General features: G+C 39.6%; 2 protein-coding genes across 3 annotated transcripts in view; one reads left to right on the top strand and one right to left on the bottom strand.

Moving 5' to 3' along the window:
* Nucleotides 1-242: 242 nt before the first annotated feature.
* On the top strand, nt 243-12,265 carry mccc1 (methylcrotonyl-CoA carboxylase subunit). The gene is made up of 19 exons (XM_023428939.2): nt 243-491; nt 1,033-1,076; nt 1,273-1,412; nt 1,593-1,688; nt 1,859-1,980; nt 2,125-2,272; nt 2,381-2,502; nt 2,613-2,724; nt 3,342-3,423; nt 3,518-3,645; nt 3,750-3,933; nt 4,234-4,343; nt 4,566-4,782; nt 4,887-4,973; nt 6,357-6,406; nt 6,782-6,919; nt 7,769-7,876; nt 10,386-10,457; nt 10,589-12,265. Exons 1-19 carry the CDS (start codon nt 436-438, stop codon nt 10,721-10,723), a joined length of 2,151 nt encoding a protein of 716 aa, XP_023284707.1. The 5' UTR covers nt 243-435; the 3' UTR covers nt 10,724-12,265.
* Nucleotides 12,266-13,549: 1,284 nt separating this feature from the next.
* atp11b (ATPase phospholipid transporting 11B) overlaps nt 13,550-27,186 on the bottom strand; it is a 52,374-nt gene continuing 38,737 nt past the window's right edge. The window contains exons 29-30 of one of the 2 annotated variants that reach the window (XM_087180015.1): nt 24,936-25,226; nt 13,550-19,488 (exon numbers count right to left, since the gene is read on the bottom strand). In XM_087180015.1, the coding sequence (XP_087036141.1) occupies nt 24,954-25,226 (273 nt within the window). In that variant the 3' untranslated portion in view covers nt 13,550-19,488; nt 24,936-24,953. The remainder of the gene's footprint in view (nt 19,489-24,935; nt 25,227-27,186) is intronic. The other variant, XM_087180016.1, reaches the window with a different exon arrangement.

The raw sequence follows: 27,186 nt of genomic DNA, 5'->3' as shown, positions 1-27,186 counted from the left end.
TTCATTACGAACTGTAATTCAACACCTGTCGGAGTGGACGAAGAAAAAAAATAATGATAAATAAATAAATAAATAATTAGCACCACCTGGGTGACCTGTGAAACGTCTCCCTCTGCTGGCCCTTTATCGTCATTGCAGCTCCCTCCCCACCTCCATATCCCCTTTTCTCATTGGCTGTCGCCGCTACGAGTCCTTGGAAAGGTCATAATTAGTAATACAGACATTAAAAGGCGTGTAGCAGTGTTTATTCGTGCGTGTGTAACATTTGAAAGCCCCAATTAAGATCTCCGACTTAAGCTGATTGGTTAGCTGTAGTTAAAATACAGCCAAACCGACGATTAGCGTGTTTAGTAAATTAGCACTTCGCCTTTTCCACGTTCAGCTGGTCAGTCAAATAGTTAGCTAAACTAGCAGCTAGCCCAGCAGCTGGTAGCTATGGCTGCAGTTATCCTGAGTTTCCCCACTCTGCAGGGTCTGAGAATATTTACACAGTGAGTACATCAACTAGTGACATGTCTGCTCAGTTCTTGTCTGAAACAGGCTGCCCCTTGTAAAGCCATCTTATATTATTAGATATTTAACTTCCTGTAAAAGTTTTTCAACCGGACCAGTGTTATCTTACGGCTGAGCTAACCAGATAAGGCACTTTTGTAGCTAAGATTGTAAATTTTCCACTAGTGGCCATGACTGCTAACCTTCACAAAATCACGTTATTTCTGGACTCAACTTCAGCGTGTTGATAAAATGTGGTTCATCCTGCGAACTACTGGAGAGACAGATAAGACCTGAGCAAGGTTAAATAAAGGTAGCAGTTAGCATGGCTAATGTGGCTGGTACAACATGCACACAGTTGAACATACAACTGTGCGACTGTCTACACTAGCAATTATCATTCCTGCTCAGTTATTTAGATTTATAGTGACTGTACTTGCTATTTCTTGAGCAGCGTTCATTTACTAAATGTTCTGCACTTCACTTTCCTGTAAAATTAGCTACTGGAGTTATTGACTCCTCTCTTCTCTCCTCTGTCAGAAAATTATCATGGACCAAAAGAGGCGTGAGGTTCGTGTCAGGAGGTGAGTTAAAGACATGTTCCTTGCAATATTGTTATAAGCAACCATGACACCAATAGCTCTGCTGGTTGTGAAATAGCAAATTAAAAATATTTTCATTATAGAGGAAAGTGTACTGAAAATGCAGTGCAAGAGATATAAACTATGTCCCTGTGAGCAACTCACAGTTGAAACTGTGTGTCCGCTGTGTCCTCTTCAGGGGTGGGAAGGATAGAGAAAGTGTTGATTGCCAATCGAGGAGAGATTGCATGTCGCGTGATGCGTACAGCCAAGAAGATGGGCATCCGCTCTGTGGCGGTGTACAGTGATGCAGACAGACACTCCATGCATGTGGCCATGGTGAGAAGCGAGATACATTTTCCCACAAAAAGCAGTTTTTGGGTCTCCGTCTTCTTTCCCACTCTCTGCAGCAGCTTTTGTGAATACAATGAGACAATATGTTGTTTTCTTAACCTGCCCATTGATTGTTTTTAAGCTTGCGTTGGGACACTGTCTACTTTTGCTTTGGTTGTTTTGTAGGCAGATGAAGCCTACCACATCGGCCCTCCGCCCTCCCAGCAGAGTTACCTCTCTATGGAGAAGGTTTTGGAAGTGGCCAAGAAGTCTGGATCACATGTGAGTTATCCTGCTAAAGGGAGAGTTCTTTAAACCAGCGTAATAGATACAGATTATAATCTTCAGGTTTCTTTAATCGCCTTAACTATTCTTAATGTTGCACAGCGGGGCTTTTTATCCTTATTACATCTAATCTTCCTGAAATCTTAATTGTGTGTTTTTATGTGTAGGCGGTCCACCCTGGCTATGGCTTTCTATCTGAAAACACCGAGTTTGCAGAGGCGTGTAAACAGGAAGGCATCATCTTCATTGGGCCACCTTCCTCTGCCATTCGAGATATGGGCATTAAGAGGTGACACACACACACATTAAAAAATATCTATAATATCTGTTGAGGGCTTTGTGTCATTACAGCAGCATAATTTCAAACAGTTGAATAGAAACATGAATAACAGAATTTGCCAATTGACTTACATTGCTTTGTGTCCGTTTTCAGCACATCCAAACACATCATGTCAGCTGCTGGGGTGCCAATTATTGGTGGTTACCATGGAGAGGACCAATCAAATGAAAGGCTGCAAGCAGAGGCTGCTCGGATTGGATACCCTGTGATGATTAAAGCAGTCCGTGGAGGAGGAGGAAAGGTGAGAGGATGGCGAAAAGCCAAAATAACTTTGATGGAGAAACTTCAGGAAACAAAAAATAACCCTGTGTGTGTGTGTGTGTGCTTGTGTGCGTGTTTGTGTATTTAGGGGATGCGTATTGCACGCTCAGACTCAGACTTCTTAGAGCAGTTGGAGTCGGCGAGACGAGAAGCCAGAAAATCCTTCAACGATGATGTCATGCTGGTTGAGAAGTTTGTAGAGGACCCCAGGTAACACTCACTCCCTCACTCACTGCCAACCAGCCAGTTCTACTATGTTGTTATTTTCCCCTATGTAAAAAAAAAATTTGTCATTTTATTTCTCTCTCTGTCTTCTGCAGACACGTGGAGGTTCAGGTGTTCGGAGACATGCACGGTAACGCTGTCTATCTGTTTGAGAGAGACTGCAGTGTCCAAAGGAGACATCAGAAGATCATAGAGGAAGCACCAGGGGTGAGAGCATGATGGTGGTCACAGAAATGTGTCGTTGAATTAAAGCTGACTGATAAGGACTTTTAAAAGTTGATTATTGTACCTATGGCATCTAAGTTTGACATTTTAATCAGTGTCTCTTGCAAACATAAATTTTGGTTTTCCACATCTAGAAAATGGAAATCTGATTTGAGGTTTAAGCTCTAAGCCACTTTTCTGAAATAATCTCCTTGCTGGCAGAGAGGAAGTATATAAGTGAACTGTATTAGCCTGTAGGTCATTGGACATGTGGCAACTCTTGTTATCAATCTATGTTTTCCAAACCCACTGATGCACATTCAATAAAAGCTCTTAATTTAGCTTTTAGTTACTACGACTAGTCTCTTTAATTTCACCATGGTGACAAGAGCTGGAAAAGTTCACCTGTGTTGGCAGGATTTACTGCTGCACTTGTGTTAAATGAGGAAAATCTTCTCTAAATAAAGAGAATCTACTTGAGAGATATATATATATATATATATATATATATATATATATATATATATATATATATATATATATATATATATATGTATGTTTGTGTCACCTGTTGAGTGTTTACACTGTATTTTGACACTTTTCTATATGTATTTTTTCAGCCTGGTATTAGTCCTGAGGTTCGCAGGAAACTTGGAGAAGCAGCAGTTAAAGCAGCCAAGGCTGTCAACTATGTAGGGGCAGGTAAGACACACAAACACATGCACACATCTGACCACATTGTCAGACCCAGAGCACACAGTAGCGTATATGACATATTGCTTGTCTTCCTGTGTAGGTACGGTTGAGTTTATAATGGATGCCCATCATAACTTCTACTTTATGGAGATGAACACCAGGCTGCAGGTGGAACATCCCGTCTCGGAAATGATCACTGCAACCGACCTGGTGGAGTGGCAGCTCAGGGTGAGAGGGGAGGGATGGAGAAAAAGTAACGAGAAACTTTTTCACCAACGGGTAGAAGTTTTATTGCCTGAAGCTTAATGATGCTTTGTGAAAATCTCCTCCAGGTGGCAGCAGGGGAGCGCCTGCCTCTCCTCCAGGATGACATCATCTTAGGGGGGCACTCATTCGAGGCTCGTATCTACGCCGAGGACCCAAACAACGACTTTCTTCCAGGGGCGGGGCCTCTGCTGCATCTCTCCACCCCTCCACCAGACCAACACACACGCATAGAGACTGGAGTCAGGGAAGGTAGGGAGTCTAGATCACACAAAACATGATTACACAAAAGACAAATATCAAGGAAGAAGAAGTTAAAAGAGATCTCTGGGAAATGCAGTGAAGAAATCACAACAATGAGTACTTGTGCAGTACTGGCTGGCCTTCATCCAATAATCTAATTTTATCCAATTGGGAAGTAGAAAATGAATATGACTGCTCCAATGGAGTGTAGATAGTGAAGGGTGAGTAAGGGACAAATACAGTTAATTACCATAATGAAAAACACTGAGAGCTTTACAACTGACATAGTGTGTGTGTGTTTATTTTCAGGGGATGAGGTGTCGGCACATTATGATCCAATGATTGCCAAGCTTGTGGTGTGGGGAGAGGACCGATCAGCTGCCTTAAAGAAACTGCGATACTGCTTACGACAATATAATGTAAGACACACACACACACACACACACACACACACACACACACACACACAGACAGATGATATTTTTCATGTCATGCAAATTAATTTGTTAGATAAATGTATTTATACTAAACTCTAAGTCCCTACGTGTAGTATTTCATTTAAATGATGCAATTTAAAAAGATATTTATATCTCTGTTTTTACTTTCTTTGCATCCTTCCTCTTGTCTGCATCCGTCCTCAGATCGTGGGACTGAACACTAACATAGACTTTTTGCTGAGTCTTTCCGGCCACCCAGAATTCGAGGCTGGAAATGTGACCACAAGCTTCATCCCCCAGCACTACGCTGACCTCTTCCCTACTCCGAGAGCTCCCTCTGGGGCCACGATCTGCCAGGCGGCCCTGGGTCTGGTGCTGCAGGAGAAGAAAGACACACAGGAGTTCACACAAGCCTCCACCGGTGAGGGGGATAATATCTTCCTTGTCAGGAAAAATGATTTACAGCTTTTTGAACTGAAAAAAAATCATATTATACTAAATGTACATGGTGTGTGTGATTTTCAGACCCCTTCTCCCCATTTGGCTCTAGCAGTGGCTGGAGGAACAACATTCAGTTTAACAGAAATATGACACTACAGCTGGGAGACAAAAGTAAGTACCAGTGATACCGTCTGCCTTTACTGCCCCCTAGGAAGAGAGGGTAGGTAGAGAACAGATGGGGAGGAAGGAAAGATAAAAAAAAAATGTGGAGAATCAGAAACCTGATCAACAGGATCAGAAGTGGTGTAATGGCTGAGAAGCATTTTTTTTTTTTTTTTTTTTTTTTTTAAATTCTCAGTGGTTAAACTGGAGTTTGATTTCTACTTTTTAATTCAGATTACAGTTCAGGAAGGGCTGCAACAAATACATTTTTATGATTAATTTTGTTTTAGTTAATAAATGTCAGAAAAATAGTGAAAATGAGCATTGTATGTTTTTAGAGCCTAATTTGACAACTTCAGATGTCGTCTTTTGCCCCACATTAAGTCCAAAACACAAAGATTTCCAGTTTACAGTGATAATAAGAAAGATAAGCAGCAAATCCTTACATTTCAAACAGTGGAACAGGAAAATATTTGACAATCTTACATAATAGATTATTGAAATTGTTAACAAATTATTAAAATTGTTGTTAATAATAAGTCTTGGTGTACGACTCAATTCACTGACTTATAATTTCAGCACTAATATAAGTGACAAGTTAGACAGGTGACCCTAAATCTGACTACTTGTTGTGGCTAACAGAGGATGTTGAAGTTCAGGTTTTTCAATGTCATGTGCATGAGAAGCAGTGTGTTATACTGCAATGGATAACTTCCCTTAAACGTCAGTACAATGCACAATAGATGCACAATAAAAAACAAGAGCCATATATAAACATATCAACACATATGCATACACACACCTTTATCTTGATATACATATGTACACACATGCACAAACATAGTCAGTGTATGCATGCATGCAGACATGCGCTCACCAGCGTACATACAGTTAAGTATGGGGCAGAAGATATACAATAAAGATCTGTAATGCACACACAGCTGGACATGGATTTCTTGGATTATTTTTTGTGTCTTAAAAAACATTTTCATGTTTTGAATATTTTAGAAAAGGAATGGGTAATGACAAGGATGACAGTTAATTTGTGTTAAATTAGTTGAAGAACTGATATATTGTGTTAGTTTTAATAAGCAGATTAGTACAGTTGGGGCCGGCTCATAACTGTGGATCTGTTTCATTTAAAGATTGTTTGAATAATTAAGTTTGAAGTTGGTCTGGTCTGCGACAGTTTGTTAATGAACTCGTATTCATTATTCAATGTTTCTATTAAAAATGTCACTGCGAGGCCAAAAATAAGTCCGGTGGCTGCTGTGGTGTCAGTGTGATGATGATGATGATGACGATGGTGTTCAACTGGAGACTTGGTGTTTCTACTTTACTGTCTGTGAATCCAAAACCTTTCTTGCAAACATTTCCTGTCCGTGTCTGTAGAAGTCGATGTGGTCATCAAGTACAACAAAGATGGAAGCTACAGCATGCAGGTGAGTTTTCTTTTTCTACTGCATCATTAATAAGCTAATATGCCGCAAAAGTTTTTTTTTTTTTTATGATAGTTTTTTTAATCTTAAGCACAAATTTTTTTTTTTAAAAATGAGATTAGTTTTTTATCTTGAAATAATTCTTTTTTTAAAATCTGTGTACATTTATTTTATTTACATTTTTTATTATTTACAATCAAAGTAAACGTCTGTAAATTCTAATTAAAAAAAATACAATGAATAATACGAAAAGAGAAATGTACACATCAGTATTGATTAAACACTGATTCCATAACGTTCGAGCCGTATATGGAGAGATAGTGATATAACTAGCAGAGGTAATAGTGTCAGGAGGTTACCCTGTACTTCCTCTCTCAGGTTGGTGAGGAGGTGTACCATGTGACTGGAGAGGTAGAGGTTGAGGGTGGTGCTTTGTTCCTGCACTGTTCTGTCAACGGAGTGAAGTCCCGCCCCAAACTGGTGATCCTGGACAACACGGTCCACCTGTTCTCCACGGTATGTTGCTCACACTGCCACTGACACTAGAAACACAAGCTGAGTGAATATAGCATTTTACACATTGCTTAAGTCGGTGAAGCGCAGACATCATCATCTGTCATCTTGGTTGCACAGGGATTTATGCTTATTTACAATGTCAAGAAATAGAAATTTATGATTTGTTGATAATATATAAATTTGGTAATTTTTTAAAATTTTTTCAACTTGATTGAAGAAGCAGTATTTCTTATAGGTCTGAATCTGATGTGTTTGGTCCATAAAATGCAGAAAATAGTGTAAATAAGGTCATCTCAGTATCCTGGAAACATCCTCAAATTGCTTGTTTGGCTTGACAAGCAGTCCAAAACCCAAACATGTGCAATTTAGTATCACAAAACAGCAAATGTACACATTCCTTTAGCTGGAACCACAGAATATTTAGGACTTTAGCTTGAAAAATGGATTGAATATTTCTTAAACCTAAAATTTGTAAGCTTTAACTGGATGGGCTTGTGCAAGTGCGTACATAAATCTACTTTAACCACTGTCTTTGTGAACCTCAGCAGTTTTAAATCTGTACAAAAAGTGTATTTGTTTTTTTATCCACCTGTCAGGTGATTTATTACAGGTTTATTTTTCCAAATGAGGATGTGAATATGTGAAGGCTGGAAATTCATGCTTTCCCCATTCGATTTCAAGAGAAGTACACTTCACCTGTCACTGCACTGTCATTTTTCACGTCTAATGACCGAGGACAAGTGTTAGACATCTGACATGAGGGGACATTAAAGCTTGTTCAAATCCTCCTCCCTCAGCCGTCAGTGAACCGTCACCTCTGTCTCTGACATCTTTACATCTTTGCTGCAGGAGGGAAGCTCCCAGGTGTCTGTTCCAGTGCCCAAGTATCTGGCTGGTGTGAGCGGCTCCGGGGCCCAGGGTGGAGCTGTGGCCCCCATGACTGGAACTATAGAGAAGGTGAGTTTGGTTGTATCAGCCTACAAACTTAAGAAGCAGCGGTGAATTGAATTTTTGTCATGCCAAAGGAATTAGTTTATTTTTTATTTAGGCAATCTAGTGGTGGCACCTAAGCCATCGTAATTAATAAAGAATTGTAAATAAAATAAATATATTTTTGTATAAGTCTTTATAAGTTTTTCATATAACTCAAATTGAAGGTACATGTACATATTACTATCTTCAAAGAAAAACATCTTACATAAAAAAACAAGTTTACAAAAAATTCTCTAAAGCAGTTGAAAGAAAGATAGACGTCAACTTTTTTTTTTTTTTTTTTTTTTTTTTTGCAGGAATTTAAAATGTTCTGACATAGTGAGATATTTAGTCTTTTATAGTTTTGTTGGAGGGAAAAATAAAAGGCCTTGGACAGACAGTGTGGAGAATGAAGGTCTCCAAATTCTTGACCTGTCTTGAAATATAAAAATAATGACGAGGTACAGGAGAAAAACATGTTGTTTTGTTCTTCAAGTCCATTATTTTCTCACACATTATGATTCTTTCACTACATAGAAAAACCCACTTTCATCTCATGGTCTTCCTCAGTGGACAGTGCAACTACAAGAAGAATTTAAAGAAATAGTTTAACATGCTGGTTGTAGGCTCATGTACTTTTTTTGCTGCGAGTTGGACAATAAAAGTGATAGCACTCTAATGTCTGTATATAGACCGGAAACGAAGGAACAGCTAGCCTTGCTCTCTGGTTGGTTAATTAATTAATTAATTATTTAATTAATTAACCAACCATTAATTAATTAATTAATTAATTAACATGTTGCATTGTATTAATTAGCTTTAGAGTTGCTAGGCTCTCTGCTGCCCTCCTGCCTCTTCACTCCAGCTTCAGTCTAAACGCAGCTGCCCGGCTTTTAACTACAAATGACAAGAAGTCACATCACACCCTCCCCTGGCTCCCAATCAAATTACGTATCCATTTTATAATACTGGTGCTCACTTTTAGAGCCCTGCATGGTCAAACACCCCAATATATTGCTGACCTCCTTCCTCCCTTATAAGGTCAGTCGGGCTCTTAGGTCTACTGAACAAAAATTATTGGCTGTCCCTCCAACCTGCTACAAGACCAGAGGTGACCGTGGCAACCAAACTATAGAATACTCTCCCCCTTTCCTTCCAATCCATAAACCCCTGTGACATCTTCATGAAGCAGCTGAAAACATTTTTATTCAGACATGCTTTGGTCAGTCTGTCTGAATAACTTATTTGCTTTTTATTTATTCTATTGCTCTTTATTGTCCTATCTCTCTGTCTTGAACATTTGTTCTTTTTTATGTAAAGCACTTTGTGATTCTTTTAATGTGAAAGGTGCTATAAAAATAAACTTTACTTACTTCATATTTAGTGTTCAGACACACGAGTGGTATGCATCTTCTCATCTAACTCTTGGCAAGAAAGCAACACACATGTACTTACCGAAAAAGTTTTTTTTTGTTGTTTGTTTCCGAGGTCAAGAATTAGATTTAATGCTCAATATTAAACCGCAGGTAACTGTAACAACAATACTTTTACTTCATCATTGCTTCTTAACAAACAAACCTAATGATGATTTTAACATCTTTTTGTTATTTATTTTATTTGGGAAGTGGCATTATAATACACTCCTGCTGATATGGACAGTAATTGACTCTGTGAACATGCTATATCTTAGGCCTCCACCTTGTCGATTACTTTTATTTATAAGGACACCTCTGAGTATATTAGTGTTTATCTAAAACATACTGGCAGCTGGTGTAGTGAGGCTGAAGCACAAGTGATTTAGAGCAGACAGACTGCCATGTTCTGAACGAGCCCAAGACAATTCAAAGTCGACTGATCTAAAACTTTAAACAGAGAATTACAGTAATGTAAAGTAATAATGGCTCTTTGGGGGTTTTTTTTTGTAAATATCATTCACAACAGTGGAAGAAAAAAAAACAAGAACAAATCAAAACAGAACATCTCGGCTCACAGGCTGATTCACTCAGAAAGGCGAGACTCAGGATTTACATAAAAGTAAAAATAACAAATAGCTCAAAGACAGGTGTTACTTAGGTCCCTCTAAAATAGCAGATATCTAGACCAATATATGACATAAAAGGCTCCCATTTCCCACAAAATACATTGTTTTAGCAATGTAACATGCATGTCATTGAATCCAAAGATGCATATTCAAGTGTGATTTTATGCCAATATGTTTTGAATGGAACTTCAGAAGAATGCATTTTCTAGCACAGAAGCATTTAGCAGATTTTATTTTTATACTTATCAGTAATAAATGCATTTGATATCCAAAGTAAAATGCATAGTGGGTCACACTCTGTAGTAATAGATAGGATTTTATCATTTCACTCCCTATAATCTGCCAAAATTGCTGAATGTTCCTGCGAACCACAGGCAATGGGTGTTTTTGACATGAACACAGACTGAATATCCTCTGTGCAAACAAATAACCAGTCCGGTGTGTTGTGTTTAGGTGCTGGTGAAGGCCGGCGATAAAGTGACTGCAGGAGACCCGCTGATGGTCATGATCGCCATGAAGATGGAGGTGAGCGACTCCTGCTGGCTCTGCCTCACACACGTTCTCACCTTTTTTTAACCAGTTCAAATCACAGGTTACGCACACACTCTGCTGAGTCTCTATTAAAGTTGATCTGTTGTTCATTTTCTCCTCTGCAGCACACGATCCGTGCGCCCAAGTCAGGTGTGATCAAGAAGGTTTTCTTCAGCGAGGGCTCTCAGGCCAATCGGCACGCTCCTCTGGTAGAGCTGCAGGAGGAGGGGGAGGATAACGGGGACGGCGGCAGCCAGTAAATGCATCCGAACACACATATAAGCAACCGCAAATACACAGGGACAGGTAGGAGAGAGAGGCGGAACTAGTTACTGTGACAACCGGAGCATCCAGCATTAGATAAATGTTTCTTAAAGTGCAAGTCAGGACCTGAATCATCTGTTTGGGAGCGAGCCTGGTTCAGTCTGGAATAGATGAGACGAATACTAAAAACAAAAACAGCTAGTGACATTAAATGTTCCCTGGTTGAACTTGAGTCAGTGGGTAAACACCACAGAGATCTGTACTGTACAGTTGCCTTTCACACAACAGAGTGTTGCCTTCATGTTGACTGTATTGTCTTTTTCGGCTTTTCTTTCTTGTGTTTATATTTTTTTCTGTTATAAGCGAATCAGGCTTCTCTTCCTCTTTTTCTTTTTCTCCAAGTCTCTCCTCTATTGTGTTGGTTTCTGTCAGTGGTGTCGTGTTTCTTGAGGATTTTGGGGGAGTCCTGTCCTTTTGTTCACTTCAGCTAAATGCACTTGGATGACGTAGATTGCTGAGTCTCCTTTCTATGCACACTGTGCGCACTTCTTTACATGGACACAGAGACAAAATGTTCAAAGATGTTGAAGCAGATTAGAGGCAGAAGATATCAAGTAGGTGAGGAATTTGCCAAAAAAACAAACTGGCAGCAATTATACTCAAGTGTATTAAGAAGTTACTGATAACTGTGGGAAAATATGTCTCATTTACATGACTTTAAAATATTCATCCTCATCCCCACATATTGTATTAAGACTGGGTTGTTTGTTGCCCTGCCTTTGTTGTCACTGCCCAGTGAAAACCATGATTTTCACTACATTTACAGAAAAGTTGAAGGGTTCCACTTTGTCTTACAAGGTGAGAAAACTCTCCTACCACTTGTATATATTGTAAAGCTCTGCCTATATTTAAACATACATTGTTACTAAGGTTCAGACTGAGACATGTCAAAGCTATGTGGTTTTCAGTGAGCAGTGATAATGAAAGAAAAGAACACTTAATATATTTTTATTGTGGGGGAAATGTTTTGTATCAGGGGTTTGCCTTTTGAAATCCAGGCTGACTCATAAACTCACAGCCCCTTTTTAAAAGAGGATGTTGAGAGTAAAACGTAGCACTTAGGAGAAAGGCCTTATAAATCTAGAGGCAGAAAAACACTCCGAAATGAACTCATCCCAAGTTGTTCTGATACACATATGAAGTCACATTTGCAGTATTTTTGTGACCAGATTTGGCTCTGGCTTCAAAATAACCCTTAAAGGATGAAATGTCGGTCAGAGGAAGCTTTAAACAGACAGATGGTTTGCTTGTGTGTAAATCCTCCATCAGTCCAAGTGATTTACCAAACGGACAACATGCGAACTTGGCCTGTTTCTGCTGATCACTCTGTTCTTACTAACTGTGCTATGAGGCCTTGTAGACTAAAACATGTGTTTATTTCCTGGATTATTTTGTAGATATGACAGCTGATTTTTTAAAAAAGAAAGATGATGATAATGGACTGGTCAGATAGTGTAATAAAATTTTGTCAAAGTACACACAGCCTCATGTCATTTTTATTCATATTCATTTTGGCTGGTGATGCATCTTGGCAGGTCTGTGTGGGTGTGTCCAGACTGAGATTGATTGATGTCTCCTTCCAGCCTCAACATGGAGGAGGTCTAATCTAATCAGTAACTGCAAACAGCTGTGTGGCTGTGCAGAGCCGTCTCCGTGTGTCACATGTTGTGAAAATGCCTGATACACAAATCAAAGGAGTAAATGGCAGTGAAACAGGGGAAACTGTTACTAAGTGATGCTGTGTGTGCGTGTGTAGATTGAAGATTTAAACAGTCTCCACGGCTCAGCAGGTAAGCCTTTATTAGATCAGTGAGGTGTTGCACCAAACTGGTTGTCATGCGAATCTGTAGCAGAAGATCAGACAAATGTCTTTTATCTCATGCCTTTAGTCATTATTTAGATGTTTAATGTTCTCAGTTCATCTGTTTATTTTCAAATCAATTTTCAGTGGATAAAATTTTCCATCACAGCTTCCCAGTGTCACATGTAACTAATCCAAGACATTCTGAAAGAAATATGAGTAAATACAAACAAAACAAACTAATTATAAAACTGTTGAAATAATGTAGTGCATATTAAAAAGTCAGTCAGCACATTATTTTGAAATGTAATTTAACCATGCTGTTTTTCAAAACAAGTCAATTGCATGTCAGTTTTATTAATTAATTAATTCAATAGACAAACTGACTTCCCGCTTCTCCACACCAAAGCAACAATATCGGATTATTCCAGTTTCATGCTTACATATTTGTTTTCATGTGATTCTCCATGACGCAAAAGACTTCTTTGAATTTCTTGTTTTCAGTCCAAAACCCAAAGGTATTTAATTTAATTATACAAAACAGAAAAAAGCTGCAAAAATCCTCCCGACTGAGAAGCCAGGACACCTTTTACTTGATAAATGACCTCAAGGATTCATCAATAATTAAAAGTCTTAATTTATTTGTTTATCAATTGACTAATTGTTTCAGCAGTGCTGAAATTATTTTAAGAGTCAGAATAGTTTAATAATTTAAAACCTGCCAGCCTGTGAGTCAGCACATAAACTTTTTAACTGAACTTTAATTGAACATGTAAGACAAAGTTAATTGGATTACTTGATGCTCTCACTGATATTAAGTCTTAATTGTTTTCTCTCCCTCATTAACTACATGGAGATTTCTCTGGAGCTGTTTTTCTGTTGCTTTGTTTGGTTTGGGTGAGTTAACATTTACATCTCTCATATCAGAGCTTTTCAATGAATGAAGTCACACGCCAAAGACTATTTCTTAAAAATGTGTTTATTTTGTAAATAGAATCGCATCTTCATAAACGCGAGCTATAGGACAGATTTACAGACAGGAGGAAGAGGAGGACAGACAGACAGACAGACAGAGCAACAGGTATCACACAACAGAAGAGTGATGATGGTGGTTTATTAATCGTCTGAGGCGTGATTTACTGATGGGGGGTAGGGTGGGGTGGGGGGGTGGATGTTCTAGACAAACCGCCCAGCACTGATGATCTGCAGCCTTGATTCTTTTACTGGGTGATGCTGAGTCACAGGACGTTCTGCTGCGGAAAACCGATCGGTTGACATTTTAATTTAGATTCCTGTTTTTAGCTGATTCGATCAAGGGAACCTTAATTTGATTCAAGTCTGCAAACAGTGGCTGAGTTTTCCAAGAGCCTCTGTGCACTGACGTCATCTGCCACCGTTTAAATGTGTCTCGTGTCAAAAGCACCTCTTCTTCACTGTCTGCTGACTGAACTGAGGATTTAGTTTGACCCTCGCACAAGCACAATTTCTGTCAACTGTTCAAGATCAAGCAAATATCACAGACGTATAAAGACTTAACAAAAGTCTTGATTTCAATTTTTTTGTTTCTCAAGCAGAGGACAACGATTACGTCACTGCTGATGCTGGTCTTATTCAATATATGGCCAATATTTCCAGAAGCAGGAAGACTCAAAACCACGCCTACAGACAGAACTAAACAGCTTTCCATGTCTTAAATACTACATCCAATTAAACTGGGGTGGTGCTCCTGATGGATGATCATCATCTTGGTGTGATAAAATATTAAATTATAATTTTTTCAATTATGTGGATGAGTAATCTCCTGCTTCTAGAAATACCCCAGAGGCCTCGTATCCAAACCTCACTGCTGCTGCTGCTTGTACTGGAGCTCAGGTGATGTCAGTGCTTCAGAGAATCAGGTCTGGGATGTTTTCAATGTCGCATCTGATCTTAAGAAAATATACAGCATCTCTTTTCTGCATAAACACCAGTAGAAAATATCACATTAGTGCCATCTGGGCAACAATTACATTTGATATGCTAAAAGAAAAAATCTGTGCCAGGATATACAGTCTGGATAAAAACACAGGTGACTATAGAAACCCAAAGTGTTCAAAACACTAAATATTTAAATAATATTTATTCAAGAAATGAAGTAATTCTATAGATTTTTAAATCACAGCTCATTGTGATTAACTGTTACTTCATGCAGCTTCTTTCCAGAATAACAGGTTTTTTAAAATGTCAGTTTTTTCAAAGTTTATTAATCATTTCCCAGAAATTACTTTTTAGTTTTTTTTTAATTTAATAGCTCTTTTTTTTCTTTTCTTTAAATCTAATAACTCTGTCAATCAAGATAAACAGGGTGTGGCTGTTTATGTAATTATGTTGCTTACAATAGTTAAAAACAGTTCATGTGAATGTTTTCATGTATATTTTTGGCATCATTGATATAGTCTTGAACTCACGTTTTATTTAAATGTCACACTTACTGTATATCTCTAATGATATTTGCCCATGAAACATAATTAATTACTTTTGTCATAATATCTTATTTCATTTTGAACACTTTGGGCTTCCGCAGGTGAGCACAAGGGGGCATCAGAGGTGACTGACACTGCAGGTGTTTCTGCACAGCTCAGCCTTATCGGCCTTTGGCCAGGAAGGACTCATCTCCGCTCCTCTGCCATCTGCTCTGACATCATGTAGACAGTCACAGTGCTGCAGTGTCACGGCACTGACGCCCTGAAATGCACCTACACAGTGGTGCTGGGTCCAGAGGTGAGTTGTCCCATTTTGATTTCTACTCCCTGGGTGGATATGGCAGTTTTGTTTTTGTTTTTTTGTCTGACTGTGGCACCATGAGGGCTGGGAGATAATTCGATATGATAATTTACTGACCTTTAACTCAATAATAACATGGTGTTATGATCAAAATGATCATTTAAAAAAATAGAGTATTTACGAGCTATGTGTAGGTAAAATACTAATATTAAATTAGTTTAAATTGATATGAGATTTTGAAAACATTGTGTATTAACCTCAGCCACATCGCCCAGCCCTGCTCACCATTACATGTGGTATGTGCATCAAAGCAGCACCAACAATTTTACACATTAAAAGATAAGTTCATAATTTTAATTTTTCAAGTCCTTCTTAATAACAATATTCAGGTCACTGTGTCTGCAGTGAAACAGTATCTGCCTGCTGTAATCATTCCTCCTCTTCATACAGTAAGAGATCTCTTACTAACATGTTTCCAGTGGAAATGAAGGGGGATAAAATCCTCCATAGTCTGTGCAAAGACGTACCGTACCTTACTATTATTCTCCTACTGAAGCTCAAGCAGGAAAGCACTGAGGGAATTTCACACTAAAAACACTAACTTTGGAAGACACCCACTTGATTCGTCTAACTCAAGCAGCTGCAGCACTTTTTGCACAGAACGTGGACTGTGGATTTTGTCCCTCATCTCTTACAATGAAGTCACACTGAGAAGGGATCGCTTGGACAGGGGAACAATTACAGCTTTAAATAATTCCTTCAAAATACATGTGTATGTGTCATGTGGATGTTGTTTTGATATAGAATTGAAAACATGTGAACCTATCCTTTTAACAGAAAACCTGTGGCATGAACTAGGGGTGTGGAGCTGGAAAGACATCAGCATTTACCAGGTACAGAGGGTTAAAGCAAAGATGCTGCTGAGTTTCATTATGAGAATTTAAAGATCCAGCGTTTTTGACCCGTATTAGGGACCTTAAGATATTTTGAACTCTGCTGCATCAAATCTGACCTCTCTTTTTTAATGTATTAAAGGGGCATTCTGGATAGAGTACTGCACTTCCATGAAGTTAGACTGAAACAAGTACTGTCAAAATTAATGCAGCAAAGGTTGAGATAATGAGACTTAAGTTCCCGCTGGTACTGGCTACATTTCTCACAATGCAACTATAGCATCTTTCATTAGACCCTCCCTACCTGTTAAATGCCCTCATCTTCTCATCTTTCGAACTCCATGCTTCTAGTTTATAATAACAAACCTTTTTCTTGTCAAATCAAGATTACATCAGACTTTACAAAGCTCTGTTCAGAGGACAACAGTTTCACAGTCTGGGTTGTACAAAGTTGAAAAATAAAATGACCTTTGTGTAAAATCCGTGGAGTGCCCCTTTTTAAACAGCATTAACATGTACTTCCTAATCCAGGTACAGATAACAGATACCATAGGTGCATCCTAGAAGATATTTTAATATCAAATGTGAGGTTAAATGGTTTTTAAAAAATTTCCTGCGTAAATGTGGCCTAAGGTGCTTATTGGAAATAAGATTTAGAGCAACAGTGTGATGATCAGTATGTGTTGGATGGAGTGATTGACCTTTTAAAGTGTTAAATTGTGTTTAAATGTCCTGTAACATACTAACATTCTGGTTATTTCCAGTGTGCGGCTGCACCACACACATACAGATGTTCAGCCTCCTGATTACAGGTCTAGGATCAAGTGAAACACATTTGGAAGTCGCTGCATTCTGGCCTTTTACAGGACCAACACACATTGATATGTAGGAAAGGTTTAACACAAACACAAGGAAAACAAATTACTGCAATAATAAATAGACACTTTCATTGTCAGTTGTGCCTGTGTGAACAGATGATATAACAGGCCCAGCTATGCATCAAACAATGTGTACCATATAGAAAATAAACACCACAAATATTCAATGAATTGACAAGAATATGACTCACGTATTCAAACCGTAACCACAGCGCAACAGAGACATCCTATGACTGTGTGTCCCTGTGTGAGCTGAGACATGTAATTGTGTGGTTCTTGATGTCAAGTTTAAAACGGTTGTCTTGTCATTGCACTTCTATCAGCTCTCACTCCACTTCTGGATTCAAATAAATATGAACTGACCCAATTTTCCTAATTTGACGTGTTTTCACTTTTTTTCTTTTTTCTTTTGAAGAGAGCACACAAAGAGAAACATTTGACCTTTAACCTGGTGGCAGCATGTGGTCACTGACATCGTACAGATCTGTAAGAGCTTACAACAAAGCTAAGTACTTTACCTCCTTCAAACAACATGGCTGCCATACAGAGGAACACACCAACACACACACTTCATCAACAGGTGGATAGAAACACAAATGGCAATAACAACGTAACAGCAAAAACATGATTCAGATGATTTCGATGGTGACAGACGAGCAATGATTTAAGAAACGGAAGAACAAAAAAAAAAAACAAGGAAAAAAAAGTGATTTTTTGATATGTGACTTGTGCAAACGCTCTGCTTTTCTTTTTACCTCTGTTGAAGCTGAATCATATTTATCTGATAAATCTATCTCTGTGAAGATAGAGACATTCTGCTGTCAGGGTCAACATGCATTAGCCATGATTTGGAAAAGCATCTTAGCATTAAAGCCATGTTTGTCTTCCTGAAATCAAAGTTGTACCATTATCTGATCAAATACCTCAAATTCTAATCGATTCCTGATTAGGTCGATTTTTGCAGCTTTGGATTCTTTCGTTACCTCAAAATGTTCCCTGACATCATGGTCTTTGATGCTGAGATGCCTTTGCTAACCAGGCTGAATGAGAGAAGGCATTCAAGGGGAACATGTACAAAGTAACAACAGGCTCAAACAGCTTCCGTCTGCAGTACCTTCAATAATCTACCAATAATATAACCTCTTGAAAAATGTATGGCTTTTTAAGCAGACCCATCTGGCCTCCTTTAGAGCGACGCACCAGGAAGACGGGCCTGAAGAGTCACAACGAGAAAGCAGCACGAACAATAATCTTCAACAATAGTCTTCTTAATAACAATATAAGCTTCTGTACAATCAGGCACAAAAATAAACACTTTTTCTGTTAAACTCCGGTCTGAATCCTTTGGTCTTTGGTACCACAGTAGAGATGAAGCTCCGTGTTCAGTATTGAGGGATTAGCATACGTATGAAGGAGACAAGATGGCAGAACTGCTGGATCAACAAGGGCTCTGGATGCTACAGGATTAAGGGTGGTCTGAATGACAAAATGAATGTGAATTCCTAATGTAGTCTGACTCTGCTGAGCTTTTGTCCGGGTGCTACATGGGTGATCCTGGTTCGTGGTGTCGTAGTCAGCCCGACCAAACCAGCTGGGTTAAGTCGAAGTCCTCAGGCTGCAATGCTTTCAAGCAGGGGTGAAGCCTGACATTAGCCAACGTTTGTAGCAACAAGTCCGGACGATCAGGAATCTCCATTCTGTGTCTCTGAATATGTGAGACTTAAAAGGTGGTTTTAATGCCAGTTGCAAGAAAAAAAAAAAAGTTTGGCAACTGTATTGAAAATGAAAAATAAATAGTTGCATGTTCATGAAACTGGTCTGATCTCCAAGGCAGCACCTGTGAGCTGATTAATTAAATGTAAGACTAGAAATGTTTTCTTTAACTGTTTTTAAAGGTAGTGGATTTAAATATGTCGCCCTGTTGGAAGCAGGAATCTGATAATTGTTGCTGCTGACTTAGGTCCACAGATGTCCGCTTCATGCCATGCTGACTCGCTTCACACTTCATGTTTCATTTCCTTTTATCTTGCAGCTTGCACCTTTCTATCAAGAGTTGATTCACACTGGGGCGTAAACTGCTGGAGGATAAAGCAGCCTGCTGCAATGAACCGAGTCCTTTGGTTTCAAAGCTCCCGTTTGAGTCCGCTTTGCATCCAGCTGCCGAGTTTAAACTCAAGTAGGTTTATAAAATGGTGGCAGGAGTGTGGGGGTGTGATTATGACTCATAGCGGAGCGGTAGCCCCCCCCCCCCAGCTCTGTGTGTTACAGTCAGTGGCCCCGGGAGTCAGCAGTGGGTGGCCTCGATGGGTGACAGCGTCAGGATGCTGCGATCGTTGGAGTAGAAGTTGTCCGCGTCATTCCAAGACCTGAAAACAGGCAGCAGTGACCGAGGGTTAGGAGACTGACGCAGTGAGCATGTGTGTGTGTGTGTGTGTGTGAAGGCTCGGCTGTCACTAGCTAACGCACTGTTGTCCAAAGGTTTGAGATAACAATCTACACAACCAGGCTGGAAGAAGCAGTGAAGAGTGAGGGACAGAAGAGTGAGAGTTAGTAATGGGTGTGATGGTGTTAGTGATGAATATCAAGTCTCTCCTCATTGAATCACACCAATCCAGGTCTATCAGGGCAGAGAATAAAATCTTAAGACTGGAAACTTATTTTTTCAATTTCTGTCTTTCCTGTCATTGGTTTGAAGAGGACAGAGCTCAGTGGGGAAAAAAGGTGATGTCACATATTTACATGCACCAGTTTGGTCCTATTTGAATTAAAATGTAATGGTGGTTGTGGGCTTGGACTAAACTCTTATAGTCCTGAGTTTTTGAGTGCTATAAGAACTTTTTTTTTGCTTCCTGGAGGTGAATTAGAGGCAAATTTAAAAAATCTAAACATAAAACACCTACAGATGACAGTGGATATCTGACATCTGTGTTTAATAAATCAGGTACTGGATATTGATCAACCAATCTGGTTCTGTATTAAATTAAAAGAAACAAAGAAAGTATGTGAGTGCACTATAAAAAATAAGGCCACTAATTATTGCGTGTAAAATGTATGGTCTTGAATTTTTGAAAATTTGAATTTTCAGTTTTAGGACCTGTTGATACCCCTGATCCAGATCAAACAAAAACCAGGCTGGGTTTCTGGTTTGTTCTTAGAGATGGGAGGAGATGAGGGGAGACTTGAGCTACTCAACCCATGAATAGAAGTCAACACAATCACCATAAAGAGAAATAAATGAAAGATAAACAAGCATCAACAACATTCTTGCCTCATATCCACTCCCAAGATAACCAGGATTAGACTTTCTGCAGGTAAAATATCAATCCTAAAGTTTAGCTATTTAAATATCCTCACAAGAAAAATAGGTCTCATACTCTATCATCCCATTCCACAACATTAAATATATCTATTTAGTATAAAATCTATGATGACTCTATATTTCTATTTAAACACAACAGAGGCCTTGTAAAAAAACACGCTGTTAGCTTAGCAAGCTGGATCTCCTTTGGAAATGTCTGACAAAGACACATCTAGTTCACAACCTTTCGTAAACCGCTCAAAACATTTTCAAGCTAGGTGGCTAGAGCATAATAAATACAACATGGCTTCATCATGAAAGTCACAGCTTGCCACTGTTAAAGGTCATAATAACCAACTCTCCACGGCACTGACTCACATCAAAGTTTGAACCAGAGTCAATGATCAGAGCTTCTCCCTCAAAGCACCAGCAGGGAGGAGCAGAGAGACTGTAGTTCAACATCCGCTGAGTTCAAACAGCACTTCCATTCTGGCTGCTACCCCTGATCTTCACAAGACTGCACGAGTAAAGCCTGATGTACGTGCAGCTTCAACACACTCAGCTGATTCTGGCTGAAAATATGACGAGAACACGAACGTCAGACTTGGAGTTTTTCTCATTTCTGCAACTGTCCATCCACATATGTAGATATTTCTTTGATTTTTTCTAAATGTCAGTTGCTCTACTCTTAATAATTCTCATGACCTTTACTTTCACACTGCTCTCTGAGATGAAGACAACCGTTTTAAGACCTGGTAAACAGGAAAGCCCAGGGACTTTAAACAGGCTGATGACTCAAATGGTGGTTTGACTGGAGGCACTCTCACGTACTACATCACTAGCTCGGCTGTCTACCAGGGCTGAGGTCAAACTGAAACTTCTCAGTGCTAAAACCATCTTTGCTCCCCGGGTTACAATAGAACAAAGAGGACGTTAGCACCAAAACACTTTTGGGATAAGCCAGTGGGAACATGAACCTAAGAAGAGAACAAAACAGGCAGATTTCTGACAAGACGGAGCTCACAGGGGACATCAAGAGCACAGGAATAATTAATCTGGAAGGTCGAACAACATTATGCAGATTTCAGACACAGAGGGACAAGGACACAGAAAGACAGAGAGGACAGAAAAAGAGAAAAGTGCAGTAGGAGGAGTGTGGGGGGCACTAATACATACAGGTTTACATTGTGTACAAAATACCAAAGGCAACAGCAGCCCCCATGCAACAAGACAGAGTCTGGGCATTCCTGTAGTGGACAAGGCAGGTAGAGAAGATAAACTCCACCTGCCAGGAACACCCCAGGTTGTAAAACAAGCATGCCCTAAAAGTTGGCCTCTTCTCAGAAGCACATATAAGGCTTCAGGATCCAGTAGAAAAAGACAAATAGATACAGGAAGTAGGATAAGAAACTCTCTGAGACTACACTTCCCAGCAGCCTCTGTGATTCAGGGTGTGGTCCCCATTCTCTAGGAGAAGAGGAGGAGGAGCAAGGGATGTCAAGCAAGACAGTGGCTGAATCTCCATCCAAGGGTATTTTTATTTTTATTTTTTATTTTTTTAAATTCTAATGTATTAAGTTAGGGAGGATGAACAGCTGTTTGTTGCAACTTTTATTAAAATGTTGAAGGTACAATAAACAGGTTTTGAAGCACGCCTGAAGAATTAACTTTGTTTATCAAATAATCATGAAGGATGGTCCCGTCCAGCTCACAAGCGGCTCTGTGTGTTTAGATTTTCTGTGGGTGTGTGCCTGCTAATTGGTGAATCTACAGACAGGTGAACTTTAACATAAAGTTAAGATTTTTGCTGTCTTTTTTTTGGAAATGCCAATGCAAACACCTCCTTAATCTGCATCTTCTTGATCCCTACATTACAAAGGTCTGCGTAAAATTTCCTTGACATTTGGATGGAGACTCAGCTGCCAGGATGTGACAAGTACACACAGGTATCTATCTTGTTTTTTATGAAAAACATCTTTGACTCCTGACATCCATGTCTGTTCCTGCTTTGTCGCCCCAAGACATCATTTAGCTGTGGCCAGCATTCAATGCCAAGTCATCAGGCCAAGTCAAGCAGCCAGCTACAGTTGGGCTTCCAATAAATATCAGATAAATACATGAAGTATTATATAAGTTGTAAATATGCTTGCTATATGTCCCTTCCAGTCAGTAAGCATATAGGACCAGGTGGTCATATCCCCTTACCCCTATGGCAGTATCCTAGCATTAAGGCCAAATGTGGGCTGAGTCTCACTAATCACTCGATAGCTCTCTGTGGTTTTCTGCTTCATTTCCTTAAACCCAGAAGATGAAGACAAGGGAGAGGGGGGACGGACAAAGGTTTGTGGTTAACAGAAGGTGGGCAAGGAGGTGAGGAGGGGTGAGGAGAGGATAGACAAGGAAAGGAGTGTAGGGTTAAAACCTAAACCTGCAGATTTCACCCAAATCCTATTAGTAGAAAACATTATTTTATATTTATAGTATAAAGCGCACCTAAGCAAAGCATTTTCCTTATGTTCATTGTTTATGTTTATCCTTCGAGGAGCACTGTTTGGCTGCTCTGTTTGCTCAGCTTGAAGAATTTAATTGGCTGCTTCATGCCAAGGTCAGAAAACAAATCAATCATTCCCACAGGAAGAAGTTCATCTAAGCTGAATCATGCATTTAGTGGTAATTTGACCCTGAAGTGATGGGAACAGTTTCCTTTCTTTCAATGAAATGACCCTGACAACAATTGAAATTGATTATTTTGTGGTGCATATATATAAATATCAAATTGTAGGGCTGAATTTATGCTCTCGACTTCATGAACTACAGTTTAAATCATCAGATGATACGGCCTAGTAATAAAATTACAGCCAGTCCGAATTTTATGTCTCTAGAATAAGATTACTCATAAGACTGCTGCATCCCTCAGACCTGACTGACTGTGATTACACAGCCGTCTACTCTACCACAGAGAGTTTGCAAGTTGCTGTCCAGTGGGGCTGAAGAGAGTGGGCGAGGAGCAGTGCATCCCTTATTCTACCTGCATGCTGTTATTACCTTTATCAAACACATACACACAAAGTCATGAATGAAAAAACATGCGTGTCCACACCACCTGACTGTGCAACGTCTACTGCAAAAGACTCGCACACAAAGAACCAGAATGCTACATCTTCATTACTGATCTGATCAATACTGAGAGTCCCAAGCTGTTTTGGGGAATATTGATTGCTCAGCAGAAAGTGCTGATCAGGTCAATTAATCAATGACCCCACATTGTCACTGGGATTCAGGTACAGAGACACAGTAACACTGAAACTGCAGACTGAGCAGACCAGGAAACTGTGAACTCAGCTTACTCATCTTTAAAGCTGCACTAGGCAAAATATTTTATGACCAAAAAAATATCTAGTTGTTGATGTTTTATCATACTTTATCACGAAGTTGAGCTGCAGCGGAGAAGAAATTTTTATCTGCACTTACTGAGAGCTCACTTTGTGCAGTAAATGGACATCGTGTTTCATTTATTTTTACCGCTCACTGCCATTTAGAGCTACCGAAATGCAAAATTGCCGAGTGCAGCTTGAAAGCTAAGTTGCAACAACCTCCCACTTATGAAGCACTTTCACATCTCTTCAATCATCGGTTCATACTGGAGATGTGCACCCCCACATTTGGTGTTTGGATCATATATGATTCAACTAGTTAATCAATGTCTGGTTTCATCTCAAGTAAAGAAGCCCTCCAATGAACAAGAGGAACTACCACAACATATAGAAGTCAACCTAAAGCTAGTAAGTCAACTTAGTAATTGACATATAGACATTGGTGTCATCTGTTAAAGTGCATTACAGATTACACAGTTTTCCTTGAAAACTGGATAATCAGGCTATTGGACACCAACCTTTAAGGTAGTACTGAACAGAAACAGAGGAGCCAGACAGGACAGACAGAACAACAGATCATAGCACAGATGATTAGGACAAAGACACATGGGCTAATAGACAGACACACCCTAATGTAGGGGCTACACAGACAAGACAGGATACATACTGCAGTGTAATACTGAGACCTGCTGGGTGCCTGTATATCGCAGCAGATCTCCATTCTACAGGCCTTAGTACCTTTACTGGGACCCAAATTCTTTCTGGCTAGGCTGCCAAACATCCACATCTGCATGCTATGCAGAAAGCATGGTCATCACAATCTATTCAGTCATAGGTCTCTATGGTTTTGGTTACAAGGTGTACTAATATACTGATAGTACACTACTGCGGTTATGAGGTTAAGCGCATCTTTCGGTCGGGTTAATCAAAGCGTCCAGACTCTCCCAACACAGACTTTGATGGAAATAAGAAACTCATAGTGCAGTCCATGATGGCTTGATCCACACATCTTCAGCCTCTAACTCGTCTTTCAGCTGCTTTCCCAAAGTCCTGCTAAGCCACACCCTTAAACCAGTCTCTATCACCGTCTGAAACCCGCTTCCCCCACGGCCTATTATGAATCGGAATAAGAAAGACTTACAGTAGAGTTGTAGCCACATTATGGGCTATAGCAGTCAGGACTGCAGCCCAAATTTTTGAAACCGAGATGCGGGGACGTTTCATCAGGTTTCATAATCATTGTTTGTTGTCGTTGTCGTCCTCCCCACCTGTTGCTGCAGCTGGACGTGTGGCAATGGTTGGCACTGGCCTGGCACTGCCCGGTCATTTGCTCCAGGAAGCGGGCCAGGCGGGAACAGCCGCTCTGCCCATGTTGGTAGCAGCACAGGGACTCCACACAGCTGAGGGTCTGCGCCTGGGGGGCTGATAGAGACTGGAGGAAGGTGAAGAGGGTGGAAGGGCAGAAAAAGAGCAAGAAAGGGTGATGTGAAAAGTTGGGAGAGTGGCATAGTTTGGGAACGTAGAAAGAGGACAGAGAAGAGGACAAATTGACAAAAAGCAAAAGTAGAAGTGAGTGGACAAAGAGAAGAAAAAATAAATTAATACCAAGACAACATAGTTTGACTGTCACACTGACAGGATGATAAGGGCGACTGGAGGATGACATATTGCATGCTGTCACAAGAACAATGGTGTACAGGGAAAATATTTCAAACATGCTACACAAGGGGCTGAAATGTTGCAAATAAATACATAAATCATAAAACCAGTAAACAAATAAATAACAAAAAAATCTTCCTGTAATGCCAAAGTTGGAGTTTTTTTTATTTAAGACATCTCAGTGACAGAGAGCTGCTGACAAGAATATACAATTCCCACTGCACTCATATATTGCTCTAAACCTTTGGCTTGAACACTTATTTCTCCGCCATGGGTCAGGACGAACCTGCACAGTATTATAATGTCAGTGCTCTTTCAAAGCAAGATGACCTTTCTCTCTGTTGCAATTCCTCTACACCTCTGACTGTATCTATGATGGATCACTCAGAGTCCAATCCACATCCCATAGCATAAACTAACAGTGATCCAAAGCCAGTCCATCAGATTCATAGGCAGTAATACAAGCCAAGCTCTTTTTCCTTTACTTCCTTGTCCTGAAAATGATACTGTATTAGGTTTTATGTTGAGCTTAATAATCGACTCTTTGCACAAACTGTTATAACTCTATGTCATTATAATGAATAAACTTTGTAATATTCTCAAAGGTCTGAGACATCCAGCCTACTGGACTCTCCAGAGTGATCATATGAATATGTATTAAAGAAAAAGTCACTGCTGTCATCATCGATCCAGATCTTTTCATATATGTGAAAACCAATACGAAATATTGTCTGTACTTATGCAAAAGTTAAAAAGAATTATTATTAATTATTATTGCTTCAATAATAAGATCGGTATTGTTAGTCAAAGCTGAATGAAGTCGCTGCCTAGAAACCTGTGGGATCAGGTGGCTCTGTTGATCTGAGTCAGCAGAGAGCGAGAGTGTGAGAGGGAAAGGAGAAAGTGCAGAAAGAGCAGAAAGACAAAGAGGAAAGAGAGACAGAGTGAGAGTGAGGTTACACTTGTCGTTTGCATCCTGTACCCTCCATTTCTGCAGCATAACAGGACAGCATAATTATAGATTAACCTCAGAGTTAATAAAGTGACCCACCTGTTTTTTTTAAGTCCATAAATCAGCCCTAAAATGTTACATACTTTGCAATTCTCCCTATATTTCTGTGCCACTGACAGCAAAGTTTGGACTTGAGTTTTAAAAGGTCCAGACAATGTGCTTTTGTAAGAAATGATTTCTAAACATTCATATTTTATAGTTTTATAGATCTAGCCCCTGGTCCTGCTTTGTGGCTGAATGTGTGATCCATGTATTTCACACATGGTTTTGGCTTGTGATGTTGCCGTTTCTCTGCAGCAGAAATTGGAGAAACTGTTGGCATCAAACCAAACTTCTGCTTCTTGGCCAGCAACAGGAAAACACAGACAGGACAAAACTGAATATGGATTATGCTGGCAGTGTCATGTTTCCCTGGATAATAAATGCATGGTGTTGCTCTCCCTCTATCAGAACATATTGTCTTATTCTATTTGAAAAAAAAAAAGGGCATACAAATTTATCCTTGTTACTGCAACACATGAATCACCTCTTAAATCGTGCCATAACAAAAAGAAAATATGAGGTTGTACAGTGTGATTATTCCACACACATTCAGTCCAAACCACAGAGAAAAAAAAGCAGCAACAACAGACAAGACACAGCTGCAGGCACAGATGGTAATGTATCCTAGACTACTGTTTATTTGTTGGTGAAGTGTCCTTGGTGTTTTTATTTCGGTATG

Source organism: Seriola lalandi, unplaced genomic scaffold, assembly GCF_002814215.2.
Source record: "Seriola lalandi dorsalis isolate HSWRI2012SDOR001 ecotype SW California unplaced genomic scaffold, Sedor1 jcf7180002054885, whole genome shotgun sequence".
Classification (NCBI taxonomy): domain Eukaryota; kingdom Metazoa; phylum Chordata; class Actinopteri; order Carangiformes; family Carangidae; genus Seriola; species Seriola lalandi.
Note: the sequence above shows the minus strand (reverse complement) of the source record. Positions and strands in the feature narration are given on the sequence as shown.

What these genes read in the sequence shown, in the direction of transcription:
- mccc1 (XM_023428939.2), top strand. Translation starts at nt 436, where the DNA reads ATGGCTGCAGTTATCCTGAGTTTCCCCACTCTGCAGGGTCTGAGAATA. An exon ending in GGTCTGAGAATATTTACACA is followed by an intron (nt 492 to 1,032) that starts GTGAGTACATCA and finishes CTCCTCTGTCAG; the next exon opens with AAAATTATCATGGACCAAAA. An exon ending in ACTACAGCTGGGAGACAAAA is followed by an intron (nt 4,974 to 6,356) that starts GTAAGTACCAGT and finishes CCGTGTCTGTAG; the next exon opens with AAGTCGATGTGGTCATCAAG.